This window comes from Oncorhynchus clarkii, chromosome 16 (assembly GCF_045791955.1).
Source record: "Oncorhynchus clarkii lewisi isolate Uvic-CL-2024 chromosome 16, UVic_Ocla_1.0, whole genome shotgun sequence".
Lineage (NCBI taxonomy): Eukaryota > Metazoa > Chordata > Actinopteri > Salmoniformes > Salmonidae > Oncorhynchus > Oncorhynchus clarkii.
In genome coordinates, this window is record NC_092162.1 from 69,337,328 (window position 1) to 69,350,073 (window position 12,746).

General features: G+C 45.2%; 1 protein-coding gene across 2 annotated transcripts in view; it reads right to left on the minus strand.

The window, feature by feature from the left end:
- The window catches only part of LOC139368981 (zinc finger protein 335-like), a 31,024-nt gene that overhangs the window by 5,159 nt on the left and 13,119 nt on the right, over window positions 1-12,746 (minus strand). For both annotated transcript variants that reach the window (XM_071108514.1, XM_071108515.1), the window contains 13 exons: window positions 12,513-12,673; window positions 9,551-9,771; window positions 9,268-9,367; window positions 8,993-9,081; window positions 8,752-8,838; window positions 7,736-7,914; window positions 7,385-7,511; window positions 6,404-6,613; window positions 5,814-5,956; window positions 5,511-5,656; window positions 5,146-5,318; window positions 3,271-3,414; window positions 2,970-3,075 (listed from right to left, as the gene is read on the minus strand). In XM_071108514.1, the coding sequence (XP_070964615.1) occupies window positions 2,970-3,075; window positions 3,271-3,414; window positions 5,146-5,318; window positions 5,511-5,656; window positions 5,814-5,956; window positions 6,404-6,613; window positions 7,385-7,511; window positions 7,736-7,914; window positions 8,752-8,838; window positions 8,993-9,081; window positions 9,268-9,367; window positions 9,551-9,771; window positions 12,513-12,673 (1,886 nt within the window). The remainder of the gene's footprint in view (window positions 1-2,969; window positions 3,076-3,270; window positions 3,415-5,145; window positions 5,319-5,510; window positions 5,657-5,813; window positions 5,957-6,403; window positions 6,614-7,384; window positions 7,512-7,735; window positions 7,915-8,751; window positions 8,839-8,992; window positions 9,082-9,267; window positions 9,368-9,550; window positions 9,772-12,512; window positions 12,674-12,746) is intronic.

A 12,746-nucleotide genomic window follows, 5' to 3' on the forward strand; every position in this document is an offset into this window, starting at 1 on the left:
CTGACAACGAGCCATCCTCAACGAGCCATCCTCAACAAGGTTGGAAAGTGACAGTGAAGATGGGGCCTCAGAGTCTGATATTCAAGAGGTGGACATTGAGGAGGTCCAGGGAGAAGACATGGAAGCCTGAGAGGAAGTCAACCAAAGCTTTAGTTTCTAGACTATCATTTTACAGATGTATGTTGAGCATGTTTTTGGGAGATGCGATGGATCATTGGGGTTCATTCAATATTCCCTTTCTTTTGTTGTTCAGTGAAATCATCCCATGTGAAGAGTCAAATCATTTAATTGAAGTTACATTCGTAACAAATTTAATTTTTTCTATTGGAAGGATTTAATCAATTATGTCTACTTATGATAAGGTTTATGTTTCGGTCTCCATATGATATGGTAAATATATCCAATGTCAAAAAGCGTCTACATTTAAATGGTTTTAATATGCATATATTTCCGTTAATTCCCAGGCTTGAATAAGCCAAGTAGCCAATAGGCAGAGGGAGGCATCCTTTATCTGATTCTCTGTAATTATGGTATGGGAATAACAATGCGGTTTCTTACGTCAAACAACAACACTTTCAGTCACTTCCTTGTCTGAAGGACAAGTGGATCGACAGGTTAATGTCAAGTCCTGCATGTTTTTTTCAAACGTCTCATGGAATGTAGTCCGACATTGAACACCACACATGGGCTGCTACTGTAGGCTGAATGATAGAACAGCTATTTCCATGTTAAAATGTTATGGGATGCATTTTCTCCATTGTTTTTGATGGTAGGCCATTCTAGTAGGCCCTACATTATGATCAAATAGCCACAGTAGCCTACTTTACTAATGTAAAGCGGGTACAGCCTCAGTGTTCAAAGCAAACGCATACTGGAAGTGGCACAGCATTTTCACACCATTCAAGTTAGCGCTCAGCAGACTTGAAATTTGCTCAGTGACTTAAAAAAAATTGTAGGGAACATTGTTTATAAAGGTGTTGAAAGCGTTCCACAGGGATGCTGGCCCATGTTGACTCCCAATGCTTCCCACAGTTGTGTTAAATTAGCTGGATGTCCTTTGGGTGGTGGACCATTCTTGATACACACGGGAAACTGTTGTGCGTGAAAAACCCAGCAGCGTTGCAGTTCTTGACGCACTTAAACCGGTGCGCCGGTCACCTACTACCATACCCCGTTCAAAGCCACTTAAAATCATTTGTCTTGCCCATTCACTCTCTGAATAGCACACATACACAATCCATGTCTCAATTGTTTCAAGGCTTAAAAAAATCCTTCTTTAACCCGTCTCCTCCCCTTCATCTACACTGATTGAAGTGGATCTAACAAGTGACATCAATAAGGGATCATGGCTTTCACCTGGATTCACCTGGTCAGTCTATGTCATGGAAAGAGAAGGTGTTCATAATGTTTTGTATACTCAGTGTACAACAAAAACACAAGTCTCAGTACAATTGAGAAATGACAGCTAAATCTGGTTTAATGTAACAGCTAATTTCCATCTGCAGTCCCCTGATAAGGTGAGCCAGGTGTCCTACCACTGTCAAAGATCACATACTGCCTCCGATCAGGTGTCCTACCACTGTCATAGATCACATACTGCCTCTGATCAGGTGTCCTACATCACATACTGCCTCTGATCAGGTGTCCTACCACTGTCATAGATCACATACTGCCTCTGATCAGGTGTCCTACCACTGTCATAGATCACATACTGCCTCTGATCAGGTGTCCTACCACTGTCATAGATCACATACTGCCTCTGATCAGGTGTCCTACCACTGTCATATCACACACTGCCTCTGATCAGGTGTCCTACCACTGTCATAGATCACATACTGCCTCTGTCATAGATCACACTGCCTCTGATGGTGTCCTACCACTGTCATAGATCACATACTGCCTCTGATCAGGTGTCCTACCACTGTCATAGATCACATACTGCCTCTGATCAGGTGTCCTACCACTGTCATAGATCACATACTGCCTCTGATCAGGTGTCCTACCACTGTCATATCACACACTGCCTCTGATCAGGTGTCCTACCACTGTCATAGATCACATACTCCCTCTGATCAGGTGTCCTACCACTGTCATAGATCACACTGCCTCTGATCAGGTGTCCTACCACTGTCATAGATCACATACTGCCTCTGATCAGGTGTCCTACCACTGTCATAGATCACATACTGCCTCTGATCAGGTGTCTTACATCACATACTGCCTCTGATCAGGTGTCCTACCACTGTCATAGATCACACTGCCTCTGATCAGGTGTCCTACCACTGTCATAGATCACATACTGCCTCTGATCAGGTGTCCTACCACTGTCATAGATCACACTGCCTCTGATCAGGTGTCCTACCACTGTCATAGATCACATACTGCCTCTGATCAGGTGTCCTACCACTGTCATAGATCACATACTGCCTCTGATCAGGTGTCCTACCACTGTCATAGATCACATACTGCCTCTGATCAGGTGTCCTACCACTGTCATAGATCACATACTGCCTCTGATCAGGTGTCCTACATCACATACTGCCTCTGATCAGGTGTCCTACATCACATACTCCCTCTGATCAGGTGTCCTACATCACATACTGCCTCTGATCAGGTGTCCTACCACTGTCATAGATCACATACTGCCTCTGATCAGGTGTCCTACCACTGTCATAGATCACATTCTGCCTCTGATCACGTGTCCTACAGCTGTCATAGATCACACAGTGTAAGTGGAATGGTTGAAGACAGTAGAGTAGAGCTTTGGGGAACACTGCTGTAAATTATGAAGCAGAAAGTGGGTTAACATAACAGTCACAGCAGTGTTCAGCAACCTCCAATTTTCCAAATGTGCAGGACTGACTATCTGCTGCCGCTGTTAATACCTACACCCTCCTGAACCTCCCAGGGAATACTTTATGCTACTGTCCTCCAGGCCCTGGACTGAAGCAGACGGTGTGTTATCATACCGGTGACAGCAGTGTGTTCAGCAACCTCCAAGTGTTCAGGACTGACTATCTGTTGTTCTGAACTGACGGGAAGATACTGGATCTGGCTGTCATGACTCAGGGAAATCTGAAAAGAGAGCCAAGGAAGTTAAACACTTAACGTCCCATCTTACTCTATGTCACAGGGAACATTTCAATTCCTTATCCCAAAACACAGCAGTATTCTGGTTCGACTGTTTTGGGGGTTGAATATTTCTAGGAGTGATTCTTTTGGAGCTTGATTGTTTTGTGATGGGAGTGTTTTTGGGATCCTCTCGCTCACCTGTTGCTCCTGTAGGAAGGCCCCATCATTCTCATATTGGATGATCTGTCCATCTGACATCTGGATGTGGTTCCCGTCTGCTAGCACCACGTACTCCTGGGGTAGGAAGTGTTGGACTCCATCCTGAGAGATGACATACTGGACCTGGGAGGGTGAAGGAGGAGAATTAGACCCCGGAAGGGTGAAGGAGGAGAATTAGACCCCGGAAGGGCGAAGGAGGAGAATTAGACCCCGGAAGGGCGAAGGAGGAGAATTAGACCCCGGGAGGGCGAAGGAGGAGAATTAGACCCCAGGAGGGCAAAGGAGGAGAATTAGACCCCAGGAGGGCGAAGGAGGAGAATTAGACCCCAGGAGGGCGAAGGAGGAGAACTAGACCCCAGGAGGGCAAAGGAGGAGAACTAGACCCCAGGAGGGCGAAGGAGGAGAATTAGACCCCAGGAGGGCGAAGGAGGAGAATTAGACCCCAGGAGGGCGAAGGAGGAGAATTAGACCCCAGGAGGGCGAAGGGGGAGAATTAGACCCCAGGAGGGCGAAGGAGGAGAATTAGACCCCAGGAGGGCGAAGGGGGAGAATTAGACCCCAGGAGGGCGAAGGGGGAGAATTAGACCCCAGGAGGGCGAAGGAGGAGAATTAGACCCCAGGAGGGCGAAGGAGGAGAATTAGACCCCAGGAGGGCGAAGGAGGAGAATTAGACCCCAGGAGGGCGAAGGAGGAGAATTAGACCCCGGGAGGGTGAAGGAGAAGAATTAGACCCCGGAAGGGTGAAGGAGGAGAATTAGCCCCCAGGAGGGTGAAGGAGGAGAATTACCACAATATCTTCAGTCTGTCCCACTTCTTTATAGTCAAAGTAAAACTTATTGAAATTTTAATAAAAATAAAAAATCTACTTGAAAGTAATTTTATCTATAAGTATCTTTATGTTGCTAATTGGAAATGTGAGGGGGATTGACGGGGTAGAGGACGGGGATGAGATCTTCATTGTTTACCTACATGGATCCATATAAAAAGTTTATAAGTAGCTGTACATCTCTGGCTCCCCGTGTACCTCAGTCGCCTGGTTGTCTGTCCCCTGTCATGTACCTCAGTCGCCTGGTTGTCTGTCCCCTGTCATGTACCTCAGTCGCCTGGTTGTCCCCTGTCATGTACCGCAACGTCGCCTGGTTGTCCCCTGTCATGTACCGCAACGTCACCTGGTTGTCCCCTGTCATGTACCGCAACGTCACCTGGTTATCTCCTGTCATGTACCTCAGTCGCCTGGTTGTCCCCTGTCATGTACCTCAGTCGCCTGGTTGTCCCCTGTCATGTACCTCAGTCGCCTGGTTGTCCCCTGTCATGTACCTCAGTCGCCTGGTTATCTCCGGTCATGTACCGCAACGTCGCCTGGTTATCTCCTGTCATGTACCGCAACGTTGCCTGGTTGTCTCCTGTCATGTACCTCAGTCGCCTGGTTGTCTCCTGTCATGTACCGCAACATCACCTGGTTGTCTCCTGTCATGTACCGCAACGTCGCCTGGTTGTCTCCTGTCATGTACCTCAGTCGCCTGGTTGTCTCCTGTCATGTACCGCAACATCACCTGGTTGTCTCCTGTCATGTACCGCAACGTCGCCTGGTTGTCTCCTGTCATGTACCTCAGTCGCCTGGTTGTCTCCTGTCATGTACCGCAACGTCACCTGGTTATCTCCTGTAACGTCACCTGGTTGTCTCCTGTCATGTACCGCAACGTCACCTGGTTATCTCCTGTAACGTCACCTGGTTGTCTCCTGTAACGTCACCTGGTTATCTCCTGTAACGTCACCTGGTTATCTCCTGTAAAGTCACCTGGTTGTCTCCTGTCATGTACCGTAACGTCACCTGGTTGTCTCCTGTAACGTCACCTGGTTGTCTCCTGTTATGTACTGTAACGTCTGTCCGTCCGCTGTGGTGATCTGCTGGATGTACGTGGCCTCCTCCTTGTCTTCCAGGCCCTGTTCCTGGGACACTATAATGTGGTCCTGACCCAGGGCCTTCTGTAGCTGCTCCGGACTGATGGTCTGTCCTGCCTGCAGGGCTGTAACAAAGAGAGAAACAACAGCATCTCAGACAATGGCCAATAACAACACAAGTGGTTAACATTTCAAACAAACTGTAGCTGAAACAAAAATGTCCTCCAAATGGTATGGATGGAAATAGAGGACATCAGTGATTTATTCACCCAGCGAAATTACCTACAAGTTGGTGTAAACGTGTGTGTGTTCCTTACACTGTAGCATGGCGAGAGCCTCCTCGTCATCGCTGACTATAAAGGCCTGTTGCTGGGAGCCTCCTCCAGAATGGATCTTCTTTGCCGGAGGGTCCTGGCTGTGGAGTCGCTCCAAATGGAACTTGAGGTGGCCGTTACGATTAAACCTGATCGGTGGGACAGACCAGAATGGTTACCTAAGGTGCTTTCAAAACATATTCTGTACAACAACAAAAAACATTCTAAGCTGGCGTCACCAATCCCAAACACTTCATAACAAAGTTTATTCTCACAGCCTCAAGACGCCCTAATTGGTTGAATTACCTCTGTCCACAGATCTTGCAGGTGAAGGGCTTCTCGTTGGTATGCGTCATCATGTGTCTCCTCAGGTCCTTCCTGTTTTTGGAGGCAAAGCTGCAGCTGGGGCACTTGTGAGGCCGCAGGTAGGTATGCATGCCCATGTGCGTCTGGGAAAGGAATGGTACATTGATAACCAAATGATAGCATGCTTAGGATAGAGACAAACTAATTCGCTACTAGGGGTCAATGATGCCTTTCAATACCAAAAACATTTTTTGGGGGCAAAGAAAAAAGTCCCTTCATATTTATTAAAAGGGTTCATCTCAAACTCTTTCCTCAATTTATTGGGTGTGCTCTCCTCACCACCTTCTGAAAACGTCAGACGGTAGAGAATCACATCAATCAAATTGATTTATAAAGTCCTTCTTACATCAGCTGATGTCGCAAAGGGCTGTACAGAAACCCAATCAGCAAGCAATGCAGGTGTAGAAGACCAGAGATCTGAGGGGAGGGTCCTCTACGCTTCCAAAGCCCTCCTCTAGAGAGGGCACAAGGAATCAAGGAAATATTGTTTTGAGATTTACACCCTGGCTGAGAAATGATAAAAGACCCACCTTGACGTCTGGCCAGGAGGAGGCAGTGAAGTCACAGTCAGGACACTTGAAGGTGGAGGGGTCAATATGGGCCCTCTTGTGGTTCTCCATGTCACTGCGGCCCTGGAACGACTCTGAGCAGATACGACAGGAGAACCTCTTTGGGTTGAGCTGGTTCTGGTCCTGGGGGGATGCCACCATGGAGGGGGAACCGGGGACTTCACTGCTTAGCTGAAGAGAGGGAGAGAGAGAGAGAGAGAGATGGAGGAAGAGACAGCAGATCACCTTCTCAGACATCTACAGTTCAACAGAACAGGGATGAGTTTCCCGAGAGTTTCAGAGCATTAACATCATCTTAGATACAGGAACTGTATTCCTGTAGAAACTGTTCTGTAACACCCCCTGCTACAGTATGTGGTATTCCTGTAGAAACTGTTCTGTAACACCCCCTGCTACAGTATGTGGTATTCCTGTAGAAACTGTTCTGTAACACCCCCTGCTACAGTATGTGGTATTCCTGTAGAAACTGTTCTGTAACACCCCCTGTTACAGTATGTGGTATTCCTGTAGAAACTGTTCTCCAACACCCCCTGCTACAGTATGTGGTATTCGTGTAGAAACTGTTCTGTAACACCCCCTGCTACAGTATGTGGTATTCCTGTAGGAACTGTTCTGTAACACCCCCTGCTACAGTATGTGGTATTCCTGTAGAAACTGTTCTCCAACACCCCCTGCTACAGTATGTGGTATTCCTGTAGAAACTGTTCTGTAACACCCCCTGCTACAGTATGTGGTATTCCTGTAGAAACTGTTCTGTAACACCCCCTGCTACAGTATGTGGTATTCCTGTAGGAACTGTTCTGTAACACCCCCTGCTACAGTATGTGGTATTCCTGTAGAAACTGTTCTGTAACACCCCCTGCTACAGTATGTGGTATTCCTGTAAAAATTGTTCTGTAACACCCCCTGCTACGATATGTGGTATTCCTGTGGCTGGCTTACCTCTACCTGCTGTAGAACTCCATCCTCCACACCAGAGGTCAGGTAGTACTGGGTGTCTCTGTTCTCTTTGAGTGTTTTTGTTCCCTCCTGCTCTTCCTCCATGGGCTGGGGACTGCCCACGTCACTACTGAAAACACATTGGAACACTGAAGTGGAAGTCAACTAAGTTGATTTATCTCCAAAAATGTTTGATACTTTTTTGTAATGGGAGAAGAAGCTTATTACAGGGCTTCGAAAATCATGTTAAAATATCGTCAAGAAATGCAAATCGTATAGCAGATCAGACAGAATGTCGCTCATTAGCTAATGGCCAGTGCCGTGTTGGCCAGGTGAGGCCAGGTTCTACAGTACCTGTATCCAGGTCCAGTGCTTTGTTCCATCTGTTCCACCACACTGAAGCCCTCTGCCCCCTCATAGGCCTGGATGGCTAGCTGAGTAATCTCTCCATTCTCATTGGTCCCAGCCTCATAGACCTCCTGGACCTCTTGCACCAGGGTCTCCCCATTCTCAGACATGTGGAACGTCACAACCTAAAAGGACCACAGCAGAAATGAAAAGGACTATACTTTTTACTTAAAAAAAAATACTTTAAAATTTTTATTTAGCCAGGGATATCATTAAAAATAAGCGGGGAGACGGAGAGAAAAATAAATGCAGGACAGTGGTGTGATTGGGATTAGTGCTCACACTAGGGGGGCTGGTACTGTATGTGCTTTAGGTGCGTTATTATCCTCGTTGTGCAGTACGGGGGGGGGGGGGGGGGGGGGGGCGACTCTGAAACACATCCTTTTAGAAAAGGAAAAGCTCTCGATAGTGTTTTTTTCAGAGACCCCATACTGCACAACAAGGATGAGGGAATTTAATCGCTGGCTGGGGTAAATTGATTTAAAAAAAAAAAATTGAAATCGAAAAAAGAAAAAATAAGTGTCTGGACTCTTCAAATGCAAAGTGAAATTTGGTTAAAAAAAAGAAAAAACACATTTCTCCTTTAATCCTGGAGACCCAAAGCGGCCATCTTTGTTGCTTTTGCCCTTCTACTCAGACACTTGATTCAAATAATCAACTCATCGCCAAGCCTTTGATTCCAATCAGGTGTGTGAGTGCTAAGGCAACGACTAAAAACTTGCATCCCTTTGGTTACCCAGGACCAGGATTAAGAAATTCTGCTCTACCGGGTAATGACGCTTCCTAAAGCACATATATACAGTACTAACCTCCTAAGTGTGCGTACGAAATTGTGTCTGGACCCTTCTATAACATGCAATTTACATACAGATTGAGATCTGGTTGTAAATAAGCCAAAAAATTATCCTTTAAAAAGAAACATTACACTACACCAGCCTCAAATAAATTTAAATCAAATAAACCTTTTGGGCTCCCCCGGTCGCCGAGGTAACCGCTGTCCAGGAGCCCGCTTTTAGAGCCTCTGAGTCCGATGATTTCAACATCTGTACCTGAGGAGTACACACAGGCAGACTGCTCATCCAATACACAACCTAGTCTGTCCCAATCACGCAGAGCTGTGTAGCAGTCCTGTAGGAATCATTACGTAGGTCAGTAAAACGCCAGAGGTCTACTCAAAGAGCCAATGTGTGAACCAGCCAGTACCTGTAGTGAGTTTTCCACCAACTGTCTGGCGTTGCTCATATTCAACAGCAGATCCAGAGCATTCTGGGCTGACAGGTACGAATTCCCGGCTGTCAAGATGGAAAGAGATTAAGATATTGTGTCATGCTTTCAAATGCATTATAAAACATTACTATTGGGCTTGGTAGAGATCTTAGGCCATACGAAAGAGTCTGTTAATCTGTCCTTGGTGGGGAAGTTGGTCACTGAAGGAGGAAGAAAGAATATTGGAGGAATGAAGACGAAAAATAACTGACCCTGTTCGTAAGTGATGGTGGTGTTTCCCATTGCATCTTGGGAGACTGAGGCGTTCTGCATTGTCTGCATGGCTTGTAGTGTGTCAGAATCCACTGCTACCTAACACGTGGGGGGAAAAACAGTCAAACATTCCCTATCCAAAAACTATCCATTAGATATTATTCATTCCAAGTTACTAGCTTCTACTCTTCTTCCCTTAGAAGACCCACAAACTCCTGTTCATCTCTGTATTTAGAGGCATTTAGATATTTAAAGTACAATATATCTCTTCCCCAGGCGTACTATAGTGTTCTGTAGGCTCGCTGTGTCGTCGTGTTGCTGTTTGAGTTCCTCTATCTGTTTCTGGGTGAAGAAGGGTCTCCTTCTCCGCCTGACGGGCTCCTCAGGGTGCGTAGCGCTCCACTCCTCAAACGCCTCCGGGTGGCGACACTGGACGTGCAGACCCAGGTTCTTACGGTGCTTCGTCATGAAGTGGCACATCTCACAGGAGAACGGCTTTTCTCCTAGAGGGTGAAAGGAAGGCAGTGATCCTAAATGCTTCTGCTCCTAGTTACTCAACACCTCGAAGAGCTGAATAGGGGCGGCAGATATCCTAGAGAGGTTAGAGAGCCATTGAATGAAGGGTCACTGGTTCATATCCCTGGGTTTTTTTTGGGGGGGGGGGTAGGTGGACTGGTGGAGAGTGAACCTGGCCTTGTGCTACCAACCCCTCAAGGGTGTGTTTGTCTCCAGAGGTTGAGTGGTAAACCCTTGTAATAGCTAGTGAACTAAACTGATTGGGATGGAGAAGATCATAGTGACATTACAGTAACTCACGTATGTGTTTGATGGCCAGGTGAGAGACATGGAAGTTCTCTTTAGAAGTGGAGTATTTACAGTACTCACATTTAAAAAGGGTTTAAACCCAAATGAGTCCCACTGCAACGCAGGTGCAATTTGGACTTCTAACCCCTTTTAAACAGTGTGGCTTGTACCATAGGATTTGTATAATTCTTCCGCATCCGTTTGTACCATTAATCTGTGTGATTAAACGGAGGATGAGCTAGAGAGGTGTTTGTGAGAGCCAAGGGCGGAACCCGAAGGGGCCCGGCGCTGTCTTTTTTTTTTTTATACAAAAATGGCTGAGAGTCAAACACGCACATGTAACATGTTATATGACGCTCACAAGCTACCGAGCTGTTAGACGGTAAAGGGGCTCTTCTACAAAGAAGATCATAAGAAATCTCATGGACATAGTGTCTATAATAAACTCACATAGTTGCTGTCACAAACTCCACACAGTTGTTGTCACTGACTAGTTAAGATTTAATTTCCTACTGAGCAAACAATTTATGTACTTACAGCATTCATATAAATAGGTTTTTCCCTTTAGAGTAAAAAAAAAAAATAAAAAAAATTGACATTTGAAAGCAACTGTTTATTAGGGCTGTCCATGACTAAAAATGACTTGGTCGATCAAAAGTCGTCTGTTCTTTCGATCCAACCGATTGGTAGAAATTTAAAACGTGTATTTTTCCATACATAGGGTATGTCTATGTGTTAAGAAAATAAACCATGTATGCATTGAGCTTGTCTGAGGGTTTAAATGCACTGTTCGATGAAATAAGACAAATGACTCAAGAGGGAGCCAGAGAGCAAGATAATCAGAAGAAAAACAATTTAACCCGACCCGGTTGTCACCCTCCTGCTCCTACTGGCTTTGGCAGATTCGGCCGTTACTCTCTCCTGAAGTTGCAGGTAATAGGCTACATGAGGAGTCTGCAACCTTTCTCATGTGGAATGACCATTTATGGTTTACATATGCACATTGTCCTGGAACAGTTTCATTTAATTTATAATAACATCTTCGTATCTGAAAATCATTGTTGGGTGGTCAATCAAAATGTATAACCTAGAAAAGTAACTTTTATTGCATTGCCAACTATGTAAAAAAATAGCCTTATAAAGCCCCCCCCCCAAAAGAAATAATGTAAAACAGTGCAGCCTACAGGTAGAAAACATCCTGATGAAAATAAATATCCTATAAATTACATTGGCTGCGTATGGCCTGTCTGCAACGAACTTAAAACATTGTATCAACTCTTAACTTGGGTCTGGCTCAAAGCTCTCACTAGCAAACGTACAACATTGTATAAAATATTCTGGGCCTTCAGCATTTCCTGTGCCAGTGAGCTCAGGACAGACACAGCTGTAGACTATTTGAGCAAAAGATAAGAAGTAATCAGGTAGGTCTATTTTATGACGTTTCCACTGCCTCAGAGCACAACATTTACCCCCCTTTTCACGCTGAGTGGTTATCGACAGGGGGAGAGAGAGATGGAAAGATTTTTCTAATACATTGAGGAAGTATTGTCATTCTCAATGTGATGTAAAAACAGACTTTGTTTGCTTGCTGTTTGAGATGAAGAAAACATGACTTTTGAGAAGCTCCACAGCTCATTAGTGGAGATACGTTAGACCAATCAGAAATACTATCAGGGCACATTTATATGCCAAGATTTGCACGCAGGCTAGGTTAGCCTATAGGCCTACTGCTATGCGTAATCAGGTGTGCGTCCTTACTCAACAAGTGTAGCATAAGTTGTGGGCTCTGTGAAAAACGTGTCATCTCCGACAATGAGAACGATAAAAGACTGGAATAATAATACCTTGAATGCATTAACAAGACATTAACGTAATCAAACAAACATTGTAGATTAGAATTTATAGGAATTAACAGTAAATATACTACTGGTGATATATGTAATGGAGAATTGATAGACACGAACAATCAAAAGCAAACAATTCACACATTAAGTTATGAAACAATGAACGTGCACAAATTGGTCGGGAGAGAGCCCATTCTGGAGAGTGAAGTACATTGTGAATCCACAATCCTCTTCTTCTTGGATTGTGCCGTCCCCGAAGCCTCCACCATGGATTAGTTCACTGACATGGGCGCGAATAAAACAATCTTGTGTGCCGTAAAAAAAAAAATAATAATAATAATAATAATAATAATATATACAAAATGATGGTCGACAAAATAACGTATCGATCAAACAATCGACCAGTGGACTAATTGGGGTCAGCCCTACTGTTTATGTCAAATTGTTTTGTAGCTAGCTCTGGTTGTCCTGATAAAACACGTCATTGTGAGGATATATATTAAGGGCTGGACATGCAGATCAATGGAAGTCATAAATGACTTGGGGTCTCGGGACTGACAGGGTTTTTAAGAGTCGGGATTAGGTGTAGAACTCACCTGTGTGTTTGATGGCCAGGTGAGAGACCAGGAAGTCCTCTTTAGAGGTTGAGTATTTACAGTAGTCACATTTAAAGGGCCGGTCGTTGGCGTGGGACAGCTGGTGGTTGAGCAGGAGCTTCTTGTTGTCACAGTCATAGTCACAGAACTCACACTTGAACCTGGTAGACAGACACATTAGACAAGTTAGAGGGTATTAACACTGCAGCGTATGATAAGGAGAAAACATTTTGA